General features: G+C 40.0%; 1 protein-coding gene across 3 annotated transcripts in view; it reads left to right on the top strand.

Annotated features, from left to right (window-relative positions):
- btbd11b (BTB (POZ) domain containing 11b) overlaps nucleotides 1-24,600 on the top strand; it is a 69,327-nt gene that overhangs the window by 25,583 nt on the left and 19,144 nt on the right. For all 3 annotated transcript variants that reach the window (XM_063900310.1, XM_063900294.1, XM_063900303.1), the window contains exon 2: nucleotides 17,620-17,778. In XM_063900310.1, the coding sequence (XP_063756380.1) occupies nucleotides 17,620-17,778 (159 nt within the window). The remainder of the gene's footprint in view (nucleotides 1-17,619; nucleotides 17,779-24,600) is intronic.

Raw genomic sequence — 24,600 nt, forward strand, 5'->3', positions numbered from 1 at the left:
ATATCAAAATGTATCTTTGAATGTATCTGGGTTGAGTTAAGCCTTCCATTCAGCAAAAATGCAAAATTTGCATAAACCTCATCCTTCTATGACTCGCTCTCCCAATCTATTAATTTTCACACAGTCCTTTACGTTGTATGAATTGAGGTAAACTGCTGACCCCTTTGTGTCATGCTCGCCCAACCACAAATGATTTGACGGGGTGTGGCTGAGAGTAAACTGGACCAAATAGTGTATGTAAATGTTTTGAGCAGAAACGCAGACAGTATGTAGCACAATGTAATATTCAACAGAACTCAATATAGTCGAACCATGGACTCACTTTCATCCAGTCAGAGTGAATTATTCACAACTGTTGTCTCACCAGGGTTACAGAAGAGAAACACGCAGATCTCTCCTTTGTCTGTGCATGTGTTGCACACTCGCATGAAAACCCTGTCATGAAGCGTGGCTGCCGTCTGGTGCAGAGGCGTCTTCTGCAGAGTCATATTACCTGTCATTCAGGAGGTTGCCATGTCTGATGAGGACTAATTCCTGCTACGGTGGCAAACATGAAACATGGAGCATTATTTCCTGCCCAATGCGTTTTCTTGCATGTGACAGATAAAGCCAAAGAAAATCTCCTCCTCTCTCCATTCTTGTGGTGCTATGTTGACTTTATCAGTGGTTTTCTTCTGCTTTGACATAGAGCAAATAAAGGGATCGCCAACCAACGCCCCCTCAGGGAGGATATGAACGGCTTGCCAGTCAGTCATTGGCAAATATAAATTCCCTGCAGGGGCCGAGGGGCACCGGTGTGGCACAAGCTGCTATTTTTCACTGACTTCCTTTCCATTCACAGGGTGAAGGCCACATGCAGCTCATCCTTCTCAGCAAAGCACTTGTCTGTAATTACTATAGTATATAATTCTTCCTTCCATATTTATAACACTCAGAATATAAAAGTCGTTAAAAGTAGTTCTGTAAAGCTGTCTCGTTGTTCTCTCATTTTTTAGGCTACAAATTAAAGTTTAATTTGATCTAAATGAACTTTATCGGCGGACAGCAATCAGAGAGATATTAGTCAGGCGCTGATGATGTTTTTCCATCTCAGTCCCACAGCTGCACGATTAGCAGTGTAATTCTTGTGCTGTATTTTGTCGTACTGTGTGTGTGTGTGTGTGTGTGTGTGTTTACATAGTTTCTATCCTCATTAAACCAAAACTGAGAATAAATTAGAGAAATGTGGCTCAGAGTTTTGGGAACTCAAGTTTTGTCTGTATTTTTCACTCCTTTCAGTGAAACAGAAAGTATCAGGCGTTAGTACAATCACTGTTAATTCTGCCACTGCTTCTTGTCTGAGTTGTCTCCTTGTGCAGTAAATCAATAGGTTTCATTTGCTTTCTTTGTTGGTGCCTGCATGTTTGTCATCGCTGTATGGCAGCATACTCTTTTTTTTTTGTGGCGAGTGGGTGTAAGGAAGAGGATGGAAATAAAGGATCAATGAATTACTTTATTTTGACAAACAATAGCTCTTTATTTCAGCACCAAGGAGCTTCTAGATGTGAAAGAGCTTTGCTATTAATCATTGCACAAAGAGAAATTCAGGCAGGCACTCCATGATACTAATGGTTAGGAGACAATGTTGCTTTTAAGGCAAGATGTAGCAGTCCTTTCACCTGTGCCGTAAATCATTTAGAATAAAATGCATTATTTGCATGTAAAAGTATAAAGGGCTATTCCACAAGGGGACATATGGCTATAATTCTTCTACGAACCATCCAACAAAGCATCCTTTACCAGGCGTCTGGTTAACAAGTGGACTTTCCTGTTATGGATATTAGACTTTCAGCACCGCGAGCTCAGAGAGAAGAACGTGTTCACACTGCTTCTTTGAACAAAAGAGAAAAGAACAGCTTATTGTTTTTAAAAATGTATCGTTATACCTACTTCCCAATACCTCATCAGAAAATACTCTAGATTCTTTACTGTATCAACTCCTCATAAGTTGTAAATTAAGTAAGATTCAACAACTGGGCCTAGTTAAGGTATTGTATTTCTAATGTTATTTTAAGTTTGCCACTATAAACACCTAAAGAAAAACACACAAACTGTCCAGTGAGTTGCATGTATGTGAGGTTCAGGGAGGATTTGTGATTGATTCTAGGCAAATAGTTTGGGAGGGTAAATTAAAACATACTGGCAGAAAAACATACTGCACTCCATATTTTACGTGCAAGCAGTATACATGTAAACAATCCTGCTCCTGGTACACAGTTACTCTGTAATCTCCTCAGGGATTTTCTCTCGTAGCTTTTTCCCTCCAGCAAAAGCTGCTCAAAGGTTCCCACTGCTGCCTAACACACACAATATCTGCTTTGACCTCAATTCAAGAGTTTCTAAGTCACCGAATAGTGCTGTTCAGGTTGACTTTGGAAAAAACTGCTGCCAATCAGCACTCAAGCTTCCGAGCCCTGCTGCTTCACCTTTCAGTATACCATAGCATTTTCCTTTCACACGCTTCATCTGCTGCTTCCTGCCATCACACTGTGCGCTCCTCAGAATACACAACCCGCTGTGCTGTTTGACCACAACAACCAGTCTGATTTTAAAGTAGGATTTTCTTCCTGACCAGGTCAAATAAACATTCACATTTCCCTGGGCACATACCTGCCCCACAAAATGCACTTCTCTTCTCACTTTCATCACAAAAGTAATATATTTCTTACTGTGAGCTACCAAATATTTTTTCCTTTTTCGTTCCAGATCCTACCTCTATTATGTTAGGTATAGTGGAACAGAGTGATTATAACTAGGAAATAATAGAAAAAGCCCTCATGTACTACTGTATATCTTTTCACTGGGATTTTATGGTTAGGGTTAAAGGGTAACACACCATAGTACGATTTGCCTCCATATCCCAGGATTCCCTGCCCTCCTCTCTATTTTCTCTCCATACATGTAAATACCTAGAAAGTTAAGTTGATTGATGTACTTTATAAGGTGACCAGCCTATCTGCCTCCTGTTTGTTACCTTCAGAAAGAACAAGGCTAGCTGTTTCCTCTTGTTTTCAGTCTTTGTGCCAAGCTAAGGTAACTGTCTGCTTTTGATGTGATCTGACATTTATGTTACTGAGAGTGGTTTCTGAAAACAATGCCAGTTTTTCTCAAATAATTATATTGATCTGAAACAATCTGTATCAGTGACATACCTATTAAAGACAGTTTTGCTAACAGTAAATGCAATCAAACATGGCTGAAAAAGCTCCCATGGTGCACTTTAAAGCAGGGACTGCAGTGTCAAATGTGATTGTCTAGACTCTTTATATATACAGCACTCTGTGTGTGTAATGTAATTTAGCTGTTTGTTTGCAAGGAATACCTTTCACAGATACATTTTTCTACCCATCTTGAGTGTTTTGTTTCCACATCAATCACTGTAGGTTGGACAGGTCCTTGCTAAGACTCAAGGTTAGCCCCAAAATAATGAAAGGGAGAGACCTTTGTAGCTCAGTCCTTTTTTTCATACAATTAAAGAAGTCTTACTTTTTTATTTTTATTTCTAATTCATCGCGGCCTTCACCGGCAGTTCATTTAGAAGAGTTTTGCTTCCACACCGAGGAGTGACTCACAGTCCGAATGAACCTTTGCCTATTTAAACATGATTTAATGTCGCCATCTATAAGGTGGAAACATCCGGTTGAGGGCCTATGACATATTCAAAGGCTGTGTCACTGTTATTCATCCTTCACTTTGACATGGCTGGAGGATTGAGAAAATGGCATAACCCTGCGTGGGAAACATAAAGGTAGCTAATGTGACATGGCATGAAGTGATTCATATAGACTACTACACTTTCAAATCATTTTACGTGAAAGGAGTCAAAGGACGATTAGCGACCTTGTGTGCAGACACGTGGGCTGATCTGCAGTAAGGCAGAAAACACATCTGGGCTTATAGAGGCAGTTCACATGCTCCGAGGCACTTCATCGCCTCGGCACGCTTTAATGTCAAACATGGACTAACACCAAACATGCACACAAGGGTCACTCATGGGCACAGTCTTAGAGGGGGCATTGTGGGAGAAAATGAAAAGAAAATAGTTAGACCACAAGTCTAATGGCCGTGCAGAGGTTTAACTTTGATCTCCCCTGATTGGAACAGGCAGCTAAGTGTTTTTGAAAACTCTAGAAGGCAAATTTTAGTTTGAGGCTAAGGCCCCCCAAACCCTCCATCAAGTCCTTGGCTGTAAAACCTCTGGCAGCCATGTCAGCATTATATAATGCAAATGAGAGTGTCCATTCTGACGACAAAAGAGACTGCTCTTAATGGCTTTGGGGCACTAAGTGACAAAAAAGAAAGAAAACTAAAGCTACAAGGTTGTTTGCCAGTTTACGCTTTGGTGCATTGCCATGACCCTTGATTACAGGGCTTAAATGAACACTGTGTTTTGCATGCAGCGTGATGCGCTGGAAGTTGCATATTGGGATTATTGCACTATTTCCTTTATCCCCTAGCTTGACAAACATGATGTTGCTTTGAATCATGTGTAGACTTCCTGTTGCCCACTGGTGATGCTATGATTATGACCTGTACAATTCCTCAGGACTGAACCCATGTCATGCATTCTGGATGTAGGACAAATAGCACGATGTACATTGGAGTTATACCAACTTCCTGATTCATGGCAAATTGTGCAAAATGGTTAGAATCAAGATGTAATTGTTGTTGTTGCTCAGACTCTTATACTGTATATTACAGAACATATTACTTGCATTCAAAGCAACAACAAGAAGTAAATGGAGAATGGATGGCAGTTCGAGCGAAAATCACAAGCCTATTATTAATATGGCTGTGGAGACTTTTAACCACAAGACTGTTGACAGCATTATGTTAAACCATAACAGGCTTATGGGTGTTAGTGCTCTCATTTTGCTGAAGACACAGGACTCACAAATCCTGGCACAAGGCTTATACATCCATGAGTACTGATGCCATTTAATTGCTCAGTGCCCTTAATTGCCCAGTAAGATCTGTGCAATAGCAGTCAACTAGTCATGCATTCAATCATGCCGGCCATCGGCACCTTTGTGCTAATCTTCACTCAAACTACCTGAACTTGACTTACTTAATGCTTCAAGTTGGCCTCAACTGGAGACATTAGGCAATTAGAACATTTGGGATATAAGTTGAACCTAAACCAAGTTTGGGATCACGGGTTGGTGTAACTGATATACAGCCTTTAATACAGGGTTTCTCCGACACACCTTAAAAGTCACGTATAGCAAAAGTAAGTGTTTTCCGTAACACTATTAAGGTGTTACTGGATGTGAGTACCCCATACAGAATCTGGATCAGTTGGGATCTTCAAAGCAAAACTTTGTATGCCTCCGTCAAATGCCAATTCACTTCCAATCAAATCGATTGAAATCACTTTTCTCTGAGAAAAACGTATACAGAAGATTTGACTTCACTTTTGAAAAGGTCACTCTTTAAAGGAAAAAAAGCTAAGCTCCCTGGGGTTGGCTTATTTCCAGCCCTGCTTATGCAGCCAAGTGCATTAAGCTGCCAGATGAAGTGCCACAGCCGACCAAGCAGAAAAACAACTTATGCCTGCCTGTACTGGACAGGGTTGGGCCGACCCGGGTTAGGTTTGGACTCCCTCGGGCCTGGGGCAGACTGGGACAAAGCCACCATTAATTACCACTAATGAGTCGAGTGTGATTGACCTGATGTTGATGGACTGTTCATCCCTTGTATGGGAAAGGGATGGATACAATGCTGTGATGGGACATGTGGGGGAATGTGGCTCTGCTGGTTAGAGGGGTGTAGCAGCAAAGATTGCATTTTGATGCTAAAGATGATTAATCTCTGAGGGAAGAGTATAATCATGATGAAGAGGGAAGAGCTAGCTTCCTAATTTATCCTGCTGTGGAATTCATTCAGAAGAAACATTTCTCATTAGTTTTTTTTAAGAACCAACTACAAGTGTTAGTTCAGTAATCTATGAAGTTCTCAGTTTGAGTAGTGCACTATTTTGTGTTTTGCTTTTTTAAACTATCCACCTCAATAACTGAGTACATAGTTAAAGACAGAACTTGGCCGTTTCAACAATGACTCCCTTTTTGCATTTATATTCCTGGCGTGCGGTGTGTATGACTCTCACAACTCTAAGCAGGAACAGAGGAAAAGTGGGATACTGTGTGTGTGTGTGTGTGTGTGTGTGTGTGTGTGTGTGTGTGTGTGTGTGTGTGTGTGTGTGTGTGTGTGTGTGTGTGTGTGTGTGTGTGTGTGTGTGTGTGTGTGTGTGTGTGTGTGTGTGTGTGTGTGTGTGTGTGTGTGTCCATGCCTGTGTATTTGGATTTGAAGTGGCTGCTCCCTGCCAGCCAGCCTCCTCCGCCCTGTATGCCTTTTCACAGCAGAGCCAGTGTGCCTGAGGGAGAGGCTGGGAAAACATGTGGGGGAGAGCCTGGAGGAGTAGGAGGGAGACCCTGCCTACCTGCAGCTGACTGAAGTCAGTAAGCGCAGGGCAGGCACCCAAAATACGATACCTTCAATATTTGCTTTGACTCGGTTTGTGTGTTTCGTTAAAGGATGTACAATTGGCATGGGCAGTGACATTTTTAACCTGCAATAACAGTCCTGCTTTCCAAACTCGTTTGAAAACGTGTGTATTGATGAATGCATCATGCGTTATACTTAGATAATTTCTGTTTGTGATGCATGAGGCAGCACCACTGTTTCTGTCTCTTGAGTTTTGTGTGAGGGGAAGTTTTTGGAGAGATGAGCTTGCATGACTGATTTAGTAAATTATATTTAGTAAATTATATTGCAAATTGCTCAATTACAGCTTGGCCAACATTCCACCTTAGCATGAGAGCAATCGTTCATTCTGAAGACTTAACAAAGGGGACATTGTTTTTTGTCAGACTTTCCACTTTCTCCATTATAAGCAATACAGTCGAGATGACGGGGCTCCTCCCCTGAGTTTTGAAGCATTGTTCAAAATTGAATGATTACATTTTCGATACAAGTGCTCTCACATTCTCAAAGTGACAGGGATATTTGCTAACGGACACCCTGAACAGTGAGGGTCATCCCCCGGAGGAGATGCAGGGGTAGGTAGAGGCAACAGGGAGCGGCACACAGCCCCAGGCCTCATCACTCTCTGCCAGGCATGGCCCACTTCCAGTGAGTGTCTGTGCTACAGGCAGCCACTTTGCAAAGGCAGAATGATAGATTAGGCTAGGTGAGTTAAACAATTACTGTGCAATTTGGAGCTCTATGCCGCATGAATCGCTGGTCTCCCATCTTGAAACATCTCAGGGAAGAGTAATGAATAAACGGGGGAAATTGAAATTTGGATTAACTGCTGAAGTTATTCTTTGATGTTTATAATAACTATATTAAGGGACATATTGTTTTGACTGTCAAAGACTCCACTCTTTCCTGTTTTTCATTATCTCATTTGTAGGTTTTTTGAAAGGCTTTAACACAAGCCTAATACCATAAATATGCACGCTTACCCACATGCACACTATTACATAATGTCAAACAGGTATAATATATAACTGAATTCTCAGATAAACACACAGTCACGTTGTGTTTTTATTCATAGCTCTTTATTGTGCAAGGTGTTATCATGCAGATAACTGACTCGTCTGCGCACTGTCAATACAACAAACCGCCTTCCGAAAACGCTTGGAAGAAGAGAAAAGGGCATGTGTGACTCTATGTGACACACAAGATGCCGGGGGTCTGGCCTGTTTGCTGCGATGTCCGCAGTTATGGGATTATTTCTGCCAGTTTGCAGACACGAGACTCCTGGAAGACTCAGGCGGAAAATGGAGATACATTTGGCCGGCAGTCATGTATGGATACCCAATGGATATCACGCAGACAGTAGCGTCTACCCGTGAATGTGTACCATTGAGAGATACAGTAGCAAACAGTTGAATTTAGATAAAGTTATTGGAAAGCCGAAAGTGTTCAATGTAGGTCTGTGTGATTGGTTACGGAGAACCACAGATGTCAATGGAATGAGACTTATGAACCTAAAGCATGACTAGGATATGGCTGGTGTTGTTTTATGTTATATTTATTGTCAACAAAACCCTTGAAAAGACCAAAGTGTTAGCCTTTCTCTTGAATCCTAAAAAAAGGGTCAAAAGTACAAAAGAGTCAGTCAGTGATTTCCTAAAAACGCAGAAGAAACAGAAGTAAACAGTACATATTTTCAGACTATTTTCATCTTTATACACAAAGTCATATTGTTTGTGTTTACAGCATCAGTACAGTTGGATATGCCTTTGTCATAATTATTATATGAAGGGACATGTGCAGTGTTGTGGTTCACCGCTGTGTTTTTAGGACAACAATGGAGGTCTATGTCAAAAACCTTTGGGTGTTCTCATTGGAATTCTTGAAAAAAACACAACATCAACGTATCCTTGTACATTGGTTCATATTATATATTACAAAAAGTTGATGTGTGTTATTTGCATCTCCCCTAATGAGTTCAAATTGAGTATGTAAGTAGCGTAACTGTAAGTGCACTGAAAAAAACTAACCTAATACAACTATGTGTCATTTCTCTTCTTTTTAATTATTAAAGTCAAAATATCATTGTTTTCTGTCTAGGGTTAAGTATTTCAACATCTACTTTTTGTTTGACCAGGGAGCTAAACAGCAGCCTTTATGATGAAAGTCCTGTGTTTATTGGACCCATTTATCCATACAGACATCTAACAGACATTTTGTTGTCTTATATTGGTCACCTAAATCCTAAGAGGCAGCCCTGCACATCCTGGCTCACAGTTAAAGGGATAATATACCTTCATAGTGCATTACGTTTGCATGAAATTAAGACCAGTGTATTAAAAACAGCGTGGAGAAAAAAAGCAAAAATGTTTCCACTTAGACTGTGAGATTACCTTAAATGACACCCATCATTGAGTCAGTTATCAGTGCGAAAGGGAAAATATGTAGTGGTTACAGGTTTAAGGCAGTGCACTCCAAACAGTTTCAGAAATGTTCATTAAACATGAACTGCTGTAAAAATGTGGATAAACACCATTAATACTGCATGAGAGTTGTGGTTTTTTTCTTTTTTGATACACGCCACACACTCCCTGGGAATATCTCTCCGACATTAAGAGAAGCACACACAAACGGCTGAACAAACACTTATACATGCACATAGGCAATGACTGTACCCTCCTGTCCTACGAACTAAGCATCTTTTGCCTGATATTTACGCCGCTGAGTTTTTATGTCCAAGAACTCAGTTAAAAGTTCCAAGTGTTTCCTAGCAGCTCGATGTGATGTCACCCTTTTAAATTGACCCAGAGGAAAATATCCCCTTGCAGCAAATCTCATTTTATGACATTAGTCATATCCTTTAATTACTCCAATGCCCTGAGTGCTAAATGAGCAATTACTTCAGAACATGGTTGGATTTAGCAGGATTGCTGCGTCTGTTTGTCAGAACTTTGGAGGCTTTTCATATTCTTCAACATAATTCAAAGCAACTCCATCCCTGATTTGATTGTAATGCGACAAACCACCACCCTCCATTTTAGATCATATGAGATAATTGTGAGTTAGAAAATACCGTAGCGCTGCTTTTTTAAGAATTTCCCAAAAGCTCATGGAGAGGTAGTGCATGGTGTGCAGAGAGATTACGGCTCAGTGACTTCAGATTTTTCCCTGCTGCTGCTGATTGCCAGTATTGTCTGGAAAGCATCCTGCGGGAAGCGTTCGACTCATGGATATTAGGGTAAGAGTACCCATTAAGCCCACCAAAATCTAAGTTTAGCTATTTTTCCTAGATATAGACATAATTTGTAATTGAAACAATTTGTTATATGGCAAGATTTACCTCTCATTTGAAGATTTACTATTTAGTTTATGTACATTTCAAAATACATAATTAACAAATGTTAAGGAAAAAGTCAAAAGTCTGGCATGGGCTTAATTGGTACCGTGGTACCATTTAAGCCCATGTGTGTTCCAAATAAGCCCACAACATCATTTATTGATAAAATAAACTTGTTTAATGCTTTTTTTTAAAGTGAAAAGCTTTTTATTTAATAAATGACAGTGGAAATGTTTTTAAAGTCTCTTTTGAAAAAGATCTGAACAAACGATGTAGGCCTAGATGACAAACAGTGCAGTACACAACACAGAACAATGAATCCGTTAATTTAGTTTAATTTCCTTTTAAATCCCTTGTTGTAAAAGATAATCTGAACTGACATTCAACATGACAAACAGTGCAGTATACATCAACACAGAACATGAATCATTTCATTTAATTTTCTTTTGTTTCAGGCAATTTAATGAGCAGATTTCATCATTTTAATTTTTTGTTTGTATGCAGTCTCCACCTCAATGTGGTTGCTCAGGTAGAATGGGCCTTATTATCCTTATTGCTCCGTCATGGTAAAGGCGACATGCCTCTACCATCTTTGGACATGTGCTGTAGTTTTTTCTCTTTGACATTTCCTTGCTGAAAACAAAGACATCTATAATCATAATCACACCAAGTTAGTTTACATTATATCTATCTATCTATAGGCTATATCTCTCTGTCTGTCTCTCTATCTCCATCTATCTATCTATCTATGCGTATCTATATAGTAAAGTAGATCAGTAATTTAAAGTCACACATTGCACTGTTTATTTTAAACAATTTTGAACAGAAAACTGCATTTAACTGGTACTAGAGGAAATTCTCTATTGAAATACATGAGGTGGGCTTAAATGGTTCCGCCATGATGAGCGCTGAAAAAAGACAAAGCTTTCTTTTCAAAATGTAAGATATGTTTACAAAAACATACGTGGAGCTTAAATATAGTTTGAATCAAACATTACAGCAGTTACTGCTGTGCACAAATTCAGAAATATTAAGTTTTTATCATTAAATATTAGCATGTGCTCGCTGTAGTTTGCATGCACTTTCATGTGATGTACCATTTAAGCCCATCTGTAAAAGAAGCTAATTTATGAAATTAATCAACTCCACAGAACAATCTATGATGTATTTATCTAAATATCAATGTTAAAGGAATAACAAAACGCTTAATATTTGTAGCTGACAACTTAAGTTCTTGTGGCAGTGTAGCTTTAACACGGCAGGGGGTATTAGCATGAGATTAGCTATGTTTGCAAGCTCATAAAACTCATCTTTCCATTTGAAGGGAAATGGTATAATTCGGCAAAATACTATATATCTGTATATCAAAATTAGCACATTTACCTCTTATTTGACATAATATTAATATACTTACCAAAGATGTGGCTGAAAATTGATGAAATTTGATAATTTCTGACAGGTCCCAAAACACCAAAGTTTTTGGCTGTCTTCTTGTCAGGGGTCCCGAACCTATATACATTTGGGCGGGGCTAACTCAACAATGGAAAATGTGATTGGTGTGCAATAAAAAATGTGATAGAAGTAACAAACCATTTGATTGGATGAAATAATTGATGACAAAATATATGTTTTCCTTTTTTTGTAAATTGACATCAAAGTTAAAAGTGGGCTTAAAGGGTGCATGGGCTTAATGGGTACTCCTACCCTACACACAGACTTATTACCCTTGACAGAAGAAATGAGATGAAAAGAGAGAAATGATAGCAAAAGAGCTGCTACTTCAGGCTGGAATAACACACAGCCTGCAGGAAGGCTGGTTTCCCTCTGATTGGAGAAGATTGCGTAATTCTACTCGTGCCCTTGTTGTGCGTCGGTCACCCGTCACAAGTCTTCCCTTGGAGTGCGTGTGTCTGAGTGGATGGCCTAATGTGCGAGGATGACTTGCGTAGTACTCACATGTGTGTTTGGTTGTGTGTGTTTTACTCGTCTTATTCACGTCTGTCTCCTTTTTTTTTTTAGCTCTTAGTTCCTGTGTGTTGCTATTTCCAAGCTGCCTGCAATGATTCACTAGCTACAGTCTCTACTCATTTGACCTTATATCTCTTTACTACCCATCTCTCTTCTTTTAGCATTAACTGATTCATCTTCTTAATATGGTCTGTGTAAGAGTTTATTACTTTTTGGGACCGATAATAAAAATGGAAAGACCAAACTATGACAAATAATTTAACATTAGCAAATCCAATTATCAAACACCAAAACTTAACCATGAAATGAACGGACATCTCCTTTTATACCAACAAAAAAAATCATATAATAAATAAGGTATTAGTGTCATGAGATGTGGATAAGGTGTATCAATTCAATTAGGAATTGTAAGATTATCCAGCTTTAACTGCGCTTATAACTGTATTTTAATACAGATTTTAAATTGTATATCAAAACTTGAGTCAAAACACCCTCAATTGGACCAAAAGTTTATATATCACAAAATCAATATTTTTTTGCTCTGTATCAATAAAAGTTTGAAAAAAAAAAAAAATAGTTTGGACCAATAAGAAAACCAAAGCTGTAATTGAATGAATACAGTACATTAAACAAACATAGATGCCATATGTCCAGCATTTTAAGTTTGACTTGTGCTTTACTAGTTGCATTGTATCCTTTTGGACTGTTGGCCTTATGTCTATAGAAATTAAAGATTGGGCATTTGATAAAGCAATAGTGTACAGTTGACTATTTGCAAATACAGAGCAACAATAGCTTTTATTTTTAGGAATTCTTTCTTGCCACTTATTGAATTAAAGCACAGGGTTTACTTTGCTCTCCTTCATCCCAGAGAGAAATATCTATTCCTGCTGGCTGCCTAATGCTGTGTCTGATGTGGATGAGGGGAAGGTATGGCTGAAGTTAATATAGAAATATATATTTGCTTTAAGAATATATTTCCGAAATGAAATGAATACCATTTTACAAAACTGAACCAAACTTGAAGCGCTCTGATAAAAACTCTGCCAACAGACACTCGGCTCCATATGAAAGACAGAATGGACTAAATCAGACTGTGAGTAATTTATTTCTGTTTGCTTCTTGATCTCTCGGTGACTAATGGACACCTGTTTGAAGGAGTGTCAACGAGGAGCCGTGACTTTAATCAAGCAAATCTAATCTTATACAAGATGGTACGCAACATTACACAGAACAACAGCAGCACGGGGGAGGGCAGCAGGGTGACAAAATGATTAACTGGATGGTATAAACATCATGTGTCAGAAAGCAGGAGCCTTAGAGAAGTGTCCTTGAACAGGTTGTGAGACGCTGACTTCCCTTCAGCTGTAGTTGCTCTGTTGTGAATGTGAGCCTGACCTCTGACCTATGCCTGTAGGAGGGTGCCAATAAAGTAAAATAACGGTATGGCTGCAGTTATTTAAAACAAGAATAGTAGAGGGTTTATGTGCTTACAGCAGGCTCTTAATGACAAAACACCTACCATCTGAATGTATTTCCTTTGGCGTGTTACTCATACAGTACGTGTGTAAGAACACATCAGGAGGCTTGGGGCTTTCTTTCAGAGCAACACACGATTCAAGCTCAGGTGCTTTTTCAGTCCTCTGTATTAGGAACGGCAAGAGGATCTTCAGCAGGCTGTATCCTAAATGTGGTTGCCCGTCAACAAAAGGAAATATTCAGTTTGGATTCAGCTGAACACATTGTTCTTTCTGCTGAGCACGTCCCACTTCAACTAGAAATAAAGTGCCTAGGATTAAGACGTTTTAATTACTAATAATTATCTATGTGTCTGCTCGTGTGTGTGTGCCTGCACAGCAACATAGTTGGCTATCAACTCCACCGTATATAAGACTTTGTGTGAGCACATGCAGTTGTGGTTAATGCCATCTCCCTCTTCCAGTTTTCTAATTTAAACAGACATTTGCCCGTGTACATGCATTTTCTCACTTGTGGTTGTGCAGTCCTGCTTTATACGGCTGGCACATGACTAACCCATTAAAGACTTGTGGCTACCTCAGACCATAGTGTGGTCACCTGAGAGCCCATACTCTGGAGATTTACAGTCAATCCAGGCACAACAACAATCCTTCAGAAAATAAATCATATTCACACCTATATTTCTACGGCTGCACATACGGTGGGAATTATTCAGAATGAATAGTGCAGTGATTTAGAGAAGGAGAGGCATTCTAACACATCTGAACACACGTCACTACTCCATACCCTGCTTTCCATCTCACTATGATCACTTGCTCAGTCTACATATGGTATCCATCTGGCCTGGCAGCACAGAGCCGGAGCCCAGAGTGGGGCAGCACTACTGTGATCCATGTACAGTAACAACATGGTTAACCCTTTAGAGACATTATGGTGCACTAAAACAGTCTTATCATGGGCTCTCTGGCATCTCTTTAACTGTGATTCTCAGATACTACAAGTCAAGTAAGCAATTACATATCAGCCATTCAAGTTGTTCTTGACTGTCCATGTTTGTACAGTTTAGGATAAATACATTTAGGTTTTGCCAGATCAAAGCTAGAATCTTCTGCCTTGGTATCTTATCTGTCTGTGAAGCTCAATGCCAGTGTTCCTGCAGAGCTTCAGCGTGTTTGGGGAATTGCACTTCTCCTTCCAAAATAGATTTAAGTGAAGGGTAGGACCTACATCGACGTCAGCGTTACTGTCCCACTGCTCTAGTCAACCCTGAGACCAGTAAGATATTCGGTTTAAATAGAAATAAAGAATTTTGTAAATGAAATGTTTTTGCAAAACTCATAGTGTGATAGATTTCAGTGGGAGACAGTGTATGCCTGGCACAACTTACAGGTTAAAGAGGCCCTATTTGGCATTTTGGGGTTTTCCCTTTCCTGTAGTGCGTTATATAGGTTTTGATGGATATAAATGTTCTGCACTGGCTAAAATCCCAGCATTCCCTCAGACGGAGTTTCTCTCCCACAGTCCAGAATGTGTTCAGTCCCTGACAGTAAATCAGATAGCATTAATAGTTCCACATTTTAGGAAAGATTCTTCTGTTAAACTATTCCTTTATATTTCTAGCCAAAACACTTCTGGACGTTACCCTTCTGAGATTGTGACAGTTTTGAAAGTTGAATTGCTTCAACAAGAAAACATAAATGGAAGTCTCCTGAGGAAGTTTGTCCTATTTGCAATTACAGTAATACAGTTTCTATGTTTGATTTTTGTCATGAGGCTTTTTCTGACAGTGTCTGTGGGATTTTTTTGGACCGTGCACTTGATCTGTTCTGCGCAGCTGCCTATCACAGAGTATGACTAAGGTGCCTTCAGAGACATCCTAATGGGAACCCTTGTACTCATTACTTCTTGTCCAGTGACAGTGTTGTGCCTTGAGCATTATTCTGCTCCTTCTCCTCAGCGACACTGAATAGCTGCCATATGGCAAACATGACTGGTCCTCTTAAAGAATGGCAGGTGCCTTATATAATCACTTGCCACTTTGAAACATAACCTGCTGTATCATGATTGTGATTATTGCAAGTAAACATCTTGGTATACAGCAGTCTGAAACCTGAGAGTATTACATTTCCAGGGAGATTTGTGTTGCAGAGACAATCACAAGGAAGATAGTGACAATCATCGTGCAAGCCGAGAGAGAGCGGCCACAGTCGATGGCATGTAAGAGCACCATCAGTTCCTCCCTGAGGGTAGACAGTGCCTTGTATTACGACGAGAGCCAGTGAGTCACCTTGCCTCAGTCCATCCTGAGAGCATTCAGCATTTCACTGTCAGCTGCTCCTGTAATTCGCCCCAAACAAAGGTTAAGGAGCTGGGTGGTGGAAGCTCAAGTGTGCCAGCAAGGTGTTTTTATTCATGTTTTCCAAGATGTACTCATGCAGCCCTACATGACATCCTGCCAGCCGTTTGTGATTTCTCTTGTGGCTGGAACAGAAAATCAAGAAGAACTAGGGCAACTTAAGAGCCCAGGCTTTCGACAAGGCCAACTGCTTTATGCTTTACAATGTTGACTAATGTGAAGTATTTGTGTATCCAGCAGTGATTTGGATTGACTTTACTTGTTTGGTCGTTTTCCCTTGGCCTATGCTGCAACCTTCAACCAATTTTCATGAAATACTGTCTGGTAGTTTTTTCATGATCCTCTGTAAAACCAGCAAGCCTAACTGTAAGCCTAACCCCTAGGTGGATAAATGAATAACTACCACAGGGCCAGGGTTAGTAAAAGTAAAATACACTTTTTTCAGCCTCCTGAAAATGATAGTGTCTGCACTGCAAGGTTCAGCCAAATCAGACCTGTGGGCTTTAGCTGCACATCAAAAGAGGTGGGTCATGAATCCTGTGGTCACGCTTTGAGCTTGCTATTTACTTTGGTATATAATTGTTTGGGAGGAAAGTGGGAGTGAGGAAGGTGCCAGAATAGCCCACCTGCTGCTCTAAATGGTTTACGATGGATTTCCTGGAGTTTGCACAACTGCTAGTCTAAGAGGGCCCATTTTGAGAAATAAAAGCAATAAAGGAGGTGTTTCAGAGTAATCCCTGCGGACACGTTCCTGCAGAAACAGAAAGAGAGGTCATTTATTTCCTAATTGACCTTGTTGGCTTGTCTTGAGCTTTTGCTGAAAATTGTAGCTGTTTAGGACACCTGACACTGGTGCAGCAGATGGTGACGCCTCCCGCTCTTTGTTCCAGAGTCCTGCAGGTTGTCAGTGTCTCTCTGGCCTGAACAAAGATGTAGATGAGATGGAGTGCCACATGGCTGCTGCTGGTCGGTAAACAGCAACTCGTCCAGATGTTTTTGCCGCACAGTTTTTATTACTAGTGTATGCATGGGGAATGGCAATCTTAAAAGTGGAGTAGAATCAGAGCCATTCTATCAGAGCCATTTAAAATCAGTACATTTTAAGGACTATTGATTTAGTTATTAGCTAACCACACTTTTTCTGTAAGGGAGGGTAGGTATGAAAATGATTTGAGTATGGTTGGAGCGGGGGGGAGAAACAAAAATATTTCTATTTTGGTATTATAAATACTAGTTCAATTCCGACTTGCTATAGCACATTTTAACTAACTCCACCACTCATTTTCAACAGTCCCTCACATGCTTTGACTGCTGTATCATTGGGCAAAAGTGAAATGAATCGCCCTTAAAAGAAGCAGGATGAATGTAGAATGTCACCTTTGCCACAAGCAGCATGTGCATTAAATTAGCAGCATATTATGAGAAGGGAGCCATTAAAGCCAAAGCTACTTTTTCCACAGTGATTAAAGGGGCTAAGTACAGAGTCACTGCTTTCAGCCATTTCATGAGTTGACACCCTGCAAACGATAAGACGGGTGCAGCAGGAAGCTGCAGAGGAATGAAAAACTGTCAACAAAGCAAAATGGAGAGCAGCCTGCCTCGTCACCCTCAGAGCGAGAATGACTTAGTAACACACAGAGGTGTGACTTCTGAAAACACGTTTGGATTTTACACATTATTACCTTTGGGAAAAGTCTGTGACAGGTGCAACTAGGAAGAATGATTACTGTATTGTTCGGGCTCTATTTTTTCTCAGTCTTCACACAAATACACAATAATTAGACAAATATATATAGGGTATAATGAGATATATTTACATTAAAGGGGGTAAGCTGTGTTTGTTATTCACAACATTTCCTGTAAAGAATAATCAAGTGAGTTAAGAATTGTCTCTTTTCAGACTCCAGTCTTGAGCTTTATTTTGACATTAATGTGATGTAACTCTCTCTCTCTGTTTCAGGTGTGCTCAGCCTACCAGAGGGTCTGACTCTTCACAGGGACCAGCAGCTGCAACAGCGAGCGGGGAAGAGCGGAGATGGAAACGCCTACAGTCACTCTGAGCTGCGCTCCATCGAACAGTGTTTACTGGCTACAAGAGTGGGCAGTATCTCTGAACTCAGTGAGTTGTGAATGTGTGTGTATTTGTGTCAGTGTGTGACTGTAGAAGTCTGGATGGAGAAGTGAAGGTCCATCATTGAGCCATCTCTCGATAAGCAAGGTAGTCAATGTGCCCTTTAACAATGCAAGACGCCCACCTAACGGAAACTTGTCATAGAATTAAAAGCATAGATGTTGCTAGGAACGCTAATAATGGCTTTGTAGATGGCTTTACATTATGACCAAACCATTTCATTACAACCTTTCAGTCACGTGATTTCCCACGGACTTACTTGGGGAATGAGACCTCTGTAAATCATGGTATTTTTTTTAGGTAAACCAAATACCCAGTATAAAAAACATAATGATTTCAATCAGTATGTTCTAAAACATGTAAGATTACCTTATAGAGAGTCATTTTCCTTTCTTTGTGTGTGCTGGGAAAATGTTATATTGGAAGTCAAACATAATTGACTTCATTCATAGAATGGAGCAGGGCCCTGCTAACACTGCACCCATTTCTCTTTATACATCTATAGCAAACCCGGACAAATGCAGCTACATGCGAATCAGCCATGAAAAGTTTATTTTTATTATGTCATGTTACATTGCATTATGTCTTCCTCCTGTCACACGTCAGGTTGTCTTTATTGAAAAAGGCTTATTAATCGCTCGAAAGTGAAACCGCTCGACTGGTCACCTGGTCGGGGTTAGGTGATAATAATTTAGACGTTCTGTGCTTCCAACTTCTTAACAATAATATGTAATACTATTGATACCCCTGTGCACATACAAAGGTCCATAAAAAAAATGTTTTCCCACTTTTGGCATGGAGGAACTTGACTCGCCTTTACAGAGCTCCAACGTCAAACTCGTCCGACACCTTTGGGATGAAATTTAGCGCTGACTGCTAGCCAGGCCTTATCGCCCAAGACCAGTAGGCCTACCCTAACTCACTAATAGGCTTTTTTACTGCCGACACTTGTCACAGTAAGAAAAGCACAGGTGTTGCTAATAACATTAACAATGGCCCTGTTCTATTCAACTGTCCAGTAAGTCATGACAATGTGACAGGGAGTCAGCGTTCACAATAGCAGGATTCTGAAACTGAAACGGCAAACTGGAATTCAGTTAACATTAATTATTCAAAAGTGTGCTTATCATACTGTGACCGGTCAAAATGTCTTTCGTGAAAAAAGGTCTGTGCTGTATGTTCGCTTCTGGCTGAACAGAACAAAGACCCACAGCAAGGGTCCACAAGCCCGTGGAAGCCTTTCCCAGAAGAGTGGAAGCTGTAATATAAGCATATTAATGCCCATGGTGTTGAATTGATGTTTTCAGAGGTGGTATAAGGACAGTGTACTTGTGTTTACCTAGCATGTGTGAGGTAGTGAAAAGAGCATGTCAGATAAGAACCATACCATTCTATCAAGTTGGTATTCAAGACAATATTTTGTAGAGATATTGCTTGTTTCTATGGGATGAATCCTACTTGTCATGTTGGCTATTTGAAGGGTAGTAATGACATTTAGTACGCATATTCATGTCCCCCTGTGGGTGAAAATAATAACTTTGTTGACTCCACTTCCTTCAATCTAGTGTTCCCCTCTAGTGTTACATGTCTTCAACTTTTGAGGTTGAAAATCTAACTTATCCACTGGATTATAAGTCATATTCTATTTTACAATAATTGGTGTCATTTTTCCTCATTAAAATAGGGTAATTGCAGATTGGTCTTTTTGTTACGTTCAAACGTTTTTTTAAAGAAAAGTCTTGAATCTAACTTTAAACTGTAGGGAGCTTATTATTGTGCTAAGTAACCCCAGTTAGCATGGGGACATGCTTAGGTTATACTAGCATTTAGCTCGCACCACTGCTAAGCACATCCCCACAGAGCAGCTAGCTTGGCTATTGACTGTTTTGATTTGCCCTTAATGAATAAATGCATGAATTGATTATAGGATATCGGGATTACAGGTTTTAAAGGTGTGGAGCTCTGGTTGACTATAAGTCTCACTTAAACTCGAGTCAGATGCCATTATTGCGAGTATTCAGAAGTCACAAATACTGTCCTGCTGAATCAGTAAATCCCTGTGTAAAAATACTGCTGTGCATGTACAGTGGGGCAAAAAAGTATTTAGTCAGCCACCAATTGTGCAAGTTCTCCCATTTAAAAAGATGAGAGAGGCCTGTCATTTTTATCATAGGTATACCTCAACTATGAGAGACAAAATGAGAAAAGAAAATCCAGAAAGTCACATTGTAGGATTTTTAAAGAATTTATTTTCAAATGATTGTGGAAAATAAGTATTTGGTCAATAACAAAAGTTCATCTCAATACTTTGTTATATACCCTTTGTTGGCAATGACAGAGGTCAAACGTTTTCTGTAAGTCTTCACAAGGTTTTCACACACTGTTGCTGGTATTTTGGCCCATTCCTCCATGCAGATCTCCTCTAAAGCAGTGATGTTTTGGGGCTGTCGCTGGGCAACACGGACTTTCAACTCCCTCCAAAGATTTTCTATGGGGTTGAGATCTGGAGACTGGCTAGGCCACTCCAGGACCTTGAAATGCTTCTTACGAAGCCACTCCTTCGTTGCCCTGGCGGTGTGTTTGGGATCATTGTCATGCTGAAAGACCCAGCCACGCTTCATCCTCAGTGCCCTTGCTGATGGAAGGAGGTTTTCACTCAAAATCTCACGATACATGGCCCCATTCATTCTTTCCTTTACACGGATCAGTCGTCCTGGTCCCTTTGCAGAAAAACAGCCCCAAAGCATGATGTTTCCACCCCCATGCTTCACAGTAGGTATGGTGTTCTTTGGATGCAACTCTGCATTCTTTCTCCTCCAAACACGACGAGTTGAGTTTTTACCAAAAAGTTCTATTTTGGTTTCATCTGACCATATGACATTCTCCCAATCCTCTTCTGGATCATCCAAATGCTCTCTAGCAAACTTCAGACGGGCCTGGACATGTACTGGCTTAAGCAGGGGGACACGTCTGGAACTGCAGGATTTAAGTCCCTGGCGGCGTAGTGTGTTACTGATGGTAGCCTTTGTTACTTTGGTCCCAGCTCTCTGCAGGTCATTCACTAGGTCCCCCCGTGTGGTTCTGGGATTTTTGCTCACCGTTCTTGTGATCATTTTGACCCCACAGGGTGAGATCTTGCGTGGAGCCCCAGATCGAGGGAGATTAGCAGTGGTCTTGTATGTCTTCCATTTTCTAATAATTGCTCCCACAGTTGATTTCTTCACACCAAGCTGCTTACCTATTGCAGATTCAGTTTTCCCAGCCTGGTGCAGGTCTACAATTTTGTCTCTGGTCTCCTTTGACAGCTCTTTGGTCTTGGCCATAGTGGAGTTTGGAGTATGACTGTTTGAGGTTGTGGACAGGTGTCTTTTATACTGATAACGAGTTCAAAAAGGTGCCATTAATACAGGTAACGAGTGGAGGACAGAGGAGCCTCTTAAAGAAGAAGTTACAGGTCTGTGAGAGCCAGAAATCTTGCTTGTTTGTAGGTGACCAAATACTTATTTTACCGAGGAATTTACCAATTAATTCTTTAAAAATCCTACAATGTGATTTCCTGGATTTTTTTTTCTCATTCTGTCTCTCATAGTTGAGGTATACCTATGATGAAAATTACAGGCCTCTCTCATCTTTTTAAATGGGAGAACTTGCACAATTGGTGGCTGACTAAATACTTTTTTGCCCCACTGTATATGAGCATATTCAACCTAATGTAAATCAGTTCACTGTCAATGAGATCCGTTTTAATAATCCAGAGCTATTTATTCAACATAATGTATGAGTTTGACAAGTCCTCCAAAAGTTAATTGAATGTCTGTCCACTCACAATGTACTCATTATTCAAAGAATAATGGGCTTCTGCATGCTTTCTGAATACAAAGTCATTTACATATGATTTGGTTTTATATGATAATACTAATAGGTTTTGACATACTGATTAATATTTTCCCTCTTCCCAAAGAAGTGAAACAATTTGGCAAAGCAAGGTTCAGCACAAGTTCTTCATTAAATATTGTTTTCTGTTGTGGGGGAAACTCTCTGAAAAACTCTCAAGGCCTCGATGTATCCGCAGTGACAAGCTGCAAACCACTGAGGACACGTCTACCCTCTTTTGATATAATCATAAAATCAAGACCCTCATTTGAAGTGTTGAACAGTTTTGTTTCTTGGTTGCGTGCAACTCTGCAGCTCATTCCAGAAAACAAATCTGAGAGCTGTAATGTCCTCTGACAAAAGAATAACACATTTAGTCACATAAGCACAATTTATCCCCTGATGTGCTTGACAATATTTTTACAAAATAAATAAATCCACAAGCATAACAATGGAGAAAGGGTTGTAGAATCTGTTTCTGTCGTCATGGCATCGAAATGTCAAGACAAGGCCGGAAAAAAATTCTCTGTATATTTAGTGTAAACATTTATCCTCAGAATAAACAGAGAGCCAATTATCCTTACTGTATGTTTTCTCAGGGACAGGGGGGAGAGGAGGCGCTCTGAGGCAAATCGCCTTTCCTCGGTCCATGTTGTATTGATGAGGTCAAGCAAGCACTCATTCTGTTATGTTGACACTGCAAACACACTGTGAGACAACAGAGCTGCAGATGGATAATAGCCGAGCTTAGTCCGGTGGTAATGTCACAGCTCTGGAGGGGAATTTTGTAAATAACTATAGGATTTGCAAACAGACACACAGCTCAAGCCGGGGATAAAAAATGAGAGTAGCTGAAGAGCCTTATCGGCCTGACATATTGTGTATCTGAAAGAGACTTGAGATGGGGGGGGAAAAAGCTATTACGTCTGGGATGGATAGAAAGAAATACAGAATTTGGATATGATTTTCTAAACATATTTAATGTGATACAAGAAAGGTAGAATTTGCATCCGATGCAGGGGACAGTCTATGGGCTGGCATTTAGAATCAATTTTAGAGGTTTGCGACTGATTTACCTCTTTGTTTTTTTCATTCTCTCTTCCGCCCAAAATGCCAAATTAGCATATTTGAAATGACAGTCCTGCGAATCCTGCAATTATTACTGTAGGACACTTGGTGTGTCATCTTCACTCAGCATGCTGGATAAAATCCTGATACAAATATGTTCCTCACAGCGTTGTTTGTGTAACTCTATACGTATTGAATCCCCCACCAATCTATTTTTAGGGGCTGTGGTTGGCGGAGCATCCACATTTCATACAGGCTTCACCATATAGGTATATGTAAATCTAGCACACAGCACACAAAGTGATTCAAGGTCAAACGGCAGTGACAGTGCAGGTTGAAATGTCCATTGGCTTAAACCCGACAACCAACAGCCACATAATGTTCTTGAGCTTCATAGTGTTGACATCTGGGAAATATTACTTTTCTTGGCAAAAACGAGATAATTCTATCAATATCAATCTCATGACTATACGCTAAATAGCCCAGTTGTGTCCAAAGGTAACACATATATTGCTTTATATTTTTAGATGAGTGGTGTCAGTCTTCTCATTTCTTCTCTTTCACTTATTTACTTCTTGACTAGAAAGCAAAACAAATGCGCCTTTCCTGATGTATGACTAAAACAAGACAACAAATTGTAAAATATCTCATGTTAATTTAGGGCCTTAACATCCAGCAAACTGAGAGTTGTTTAGATGTTGCCAACACATATTATGTCCAATCCCCAATTTTGAATTTCCATTTTCATTGCAAAAACCTCCTCAGCTTTGTACACACAGGGAAATAAAGTACATTTATTTAGTTTTTCTGCGTGAAACTTGTTATATTATTACATTAATGGACACTTGTTCCTCTAGATTAGATTTTACTTTGTCACGTTCATTATGGCCATTAAACTTGTTTGCAAATTCATTACCGTGTTAAAAATTCATGGTAAGTCATTCCACAGAAGGTGCTCTCTCATACAATCTTAGTTATTAATGCTGTTTAAGAAAACACTCCGGAATATCATTATTATTGGCAGGTCAAATTTACCACAGCACTTTTCGAGGTGGAAAGAAATTTTATCTTTTCTCTTTGCCTCATCTGATGCTCAGAAACATGCAATTCACCCAAACTACAAAAGTTTAACATGATAAAAACTAAATGTAATCAAAAATGGAAACACCCAGGACAAACAACTATAACTTATTATAACTATAATGTCAACAATGAAGGATACAGTGCACCCACGCATACATCACATCTCTCATCCTCACTCCTCTGAGAACATACCATTCTTGCTCTAATAAAGACTCCAGAGACCCCTGACAGCTAAAGGATTCTCACTGATGTTACTTTGAACGTCGTCTTGTGCAAACTAAACCATCCTGATTACTCCGGGGACGCTGTGTGCTTTTCCCTTTCACAGATTGTAATGTAAGTCTCTACAGTCCTTGAAATGTAAAGCCACTCGGGAAGTTGAAGCAGCATGGGTAATCATGAGGAAAGACCCTCTTAGGGAGAGCTCCACTCAATATATTCCCTTAACAAAGTTTTATATTCAAAAAGAGCACGAGTTCTGTCATTTTTGTTGAGCTGCTGCCTCTCCTAACTTTTTTTTTTCTTTTTCTTTGTGAGTCTTTGCTATTTAACTGATTCTGATGGAGCATCTCCCTAAACATAGTGTTGGTGCCCTCCTTGTTATCTATATGCTAGGTAATTAGGGACTAAAATCTCTGGCTGCTTTCCAAATTGACAAAACTAATAGTGGGAAGAATGGCTTAGCATCTTGTTGAGTCAGGATGGCCACAGGCGACCATTAAATGTAATCAGGGCCGCATAGCAGCAAATAAATGAAACACAGAAACTGTGATGATGGCAGCAGCT

Source organism: Eleginops maclovinus, chromosome 2 (genome assembly GCF_036324505.1).
Source record: "Eleginops maclovinus isolate JMC-PN-2008 ecotype Puerto Natales chromosome 2, JC_Emac_rtc_rv5, whole genome shotgun sequence".
Classification (NCBI taxonomy): Eukaryota; Metazoa; Chordata; class Actinopteri; order Perciformes; family Eleginopidae; genus Eleginops; species Eleginops maclovinus.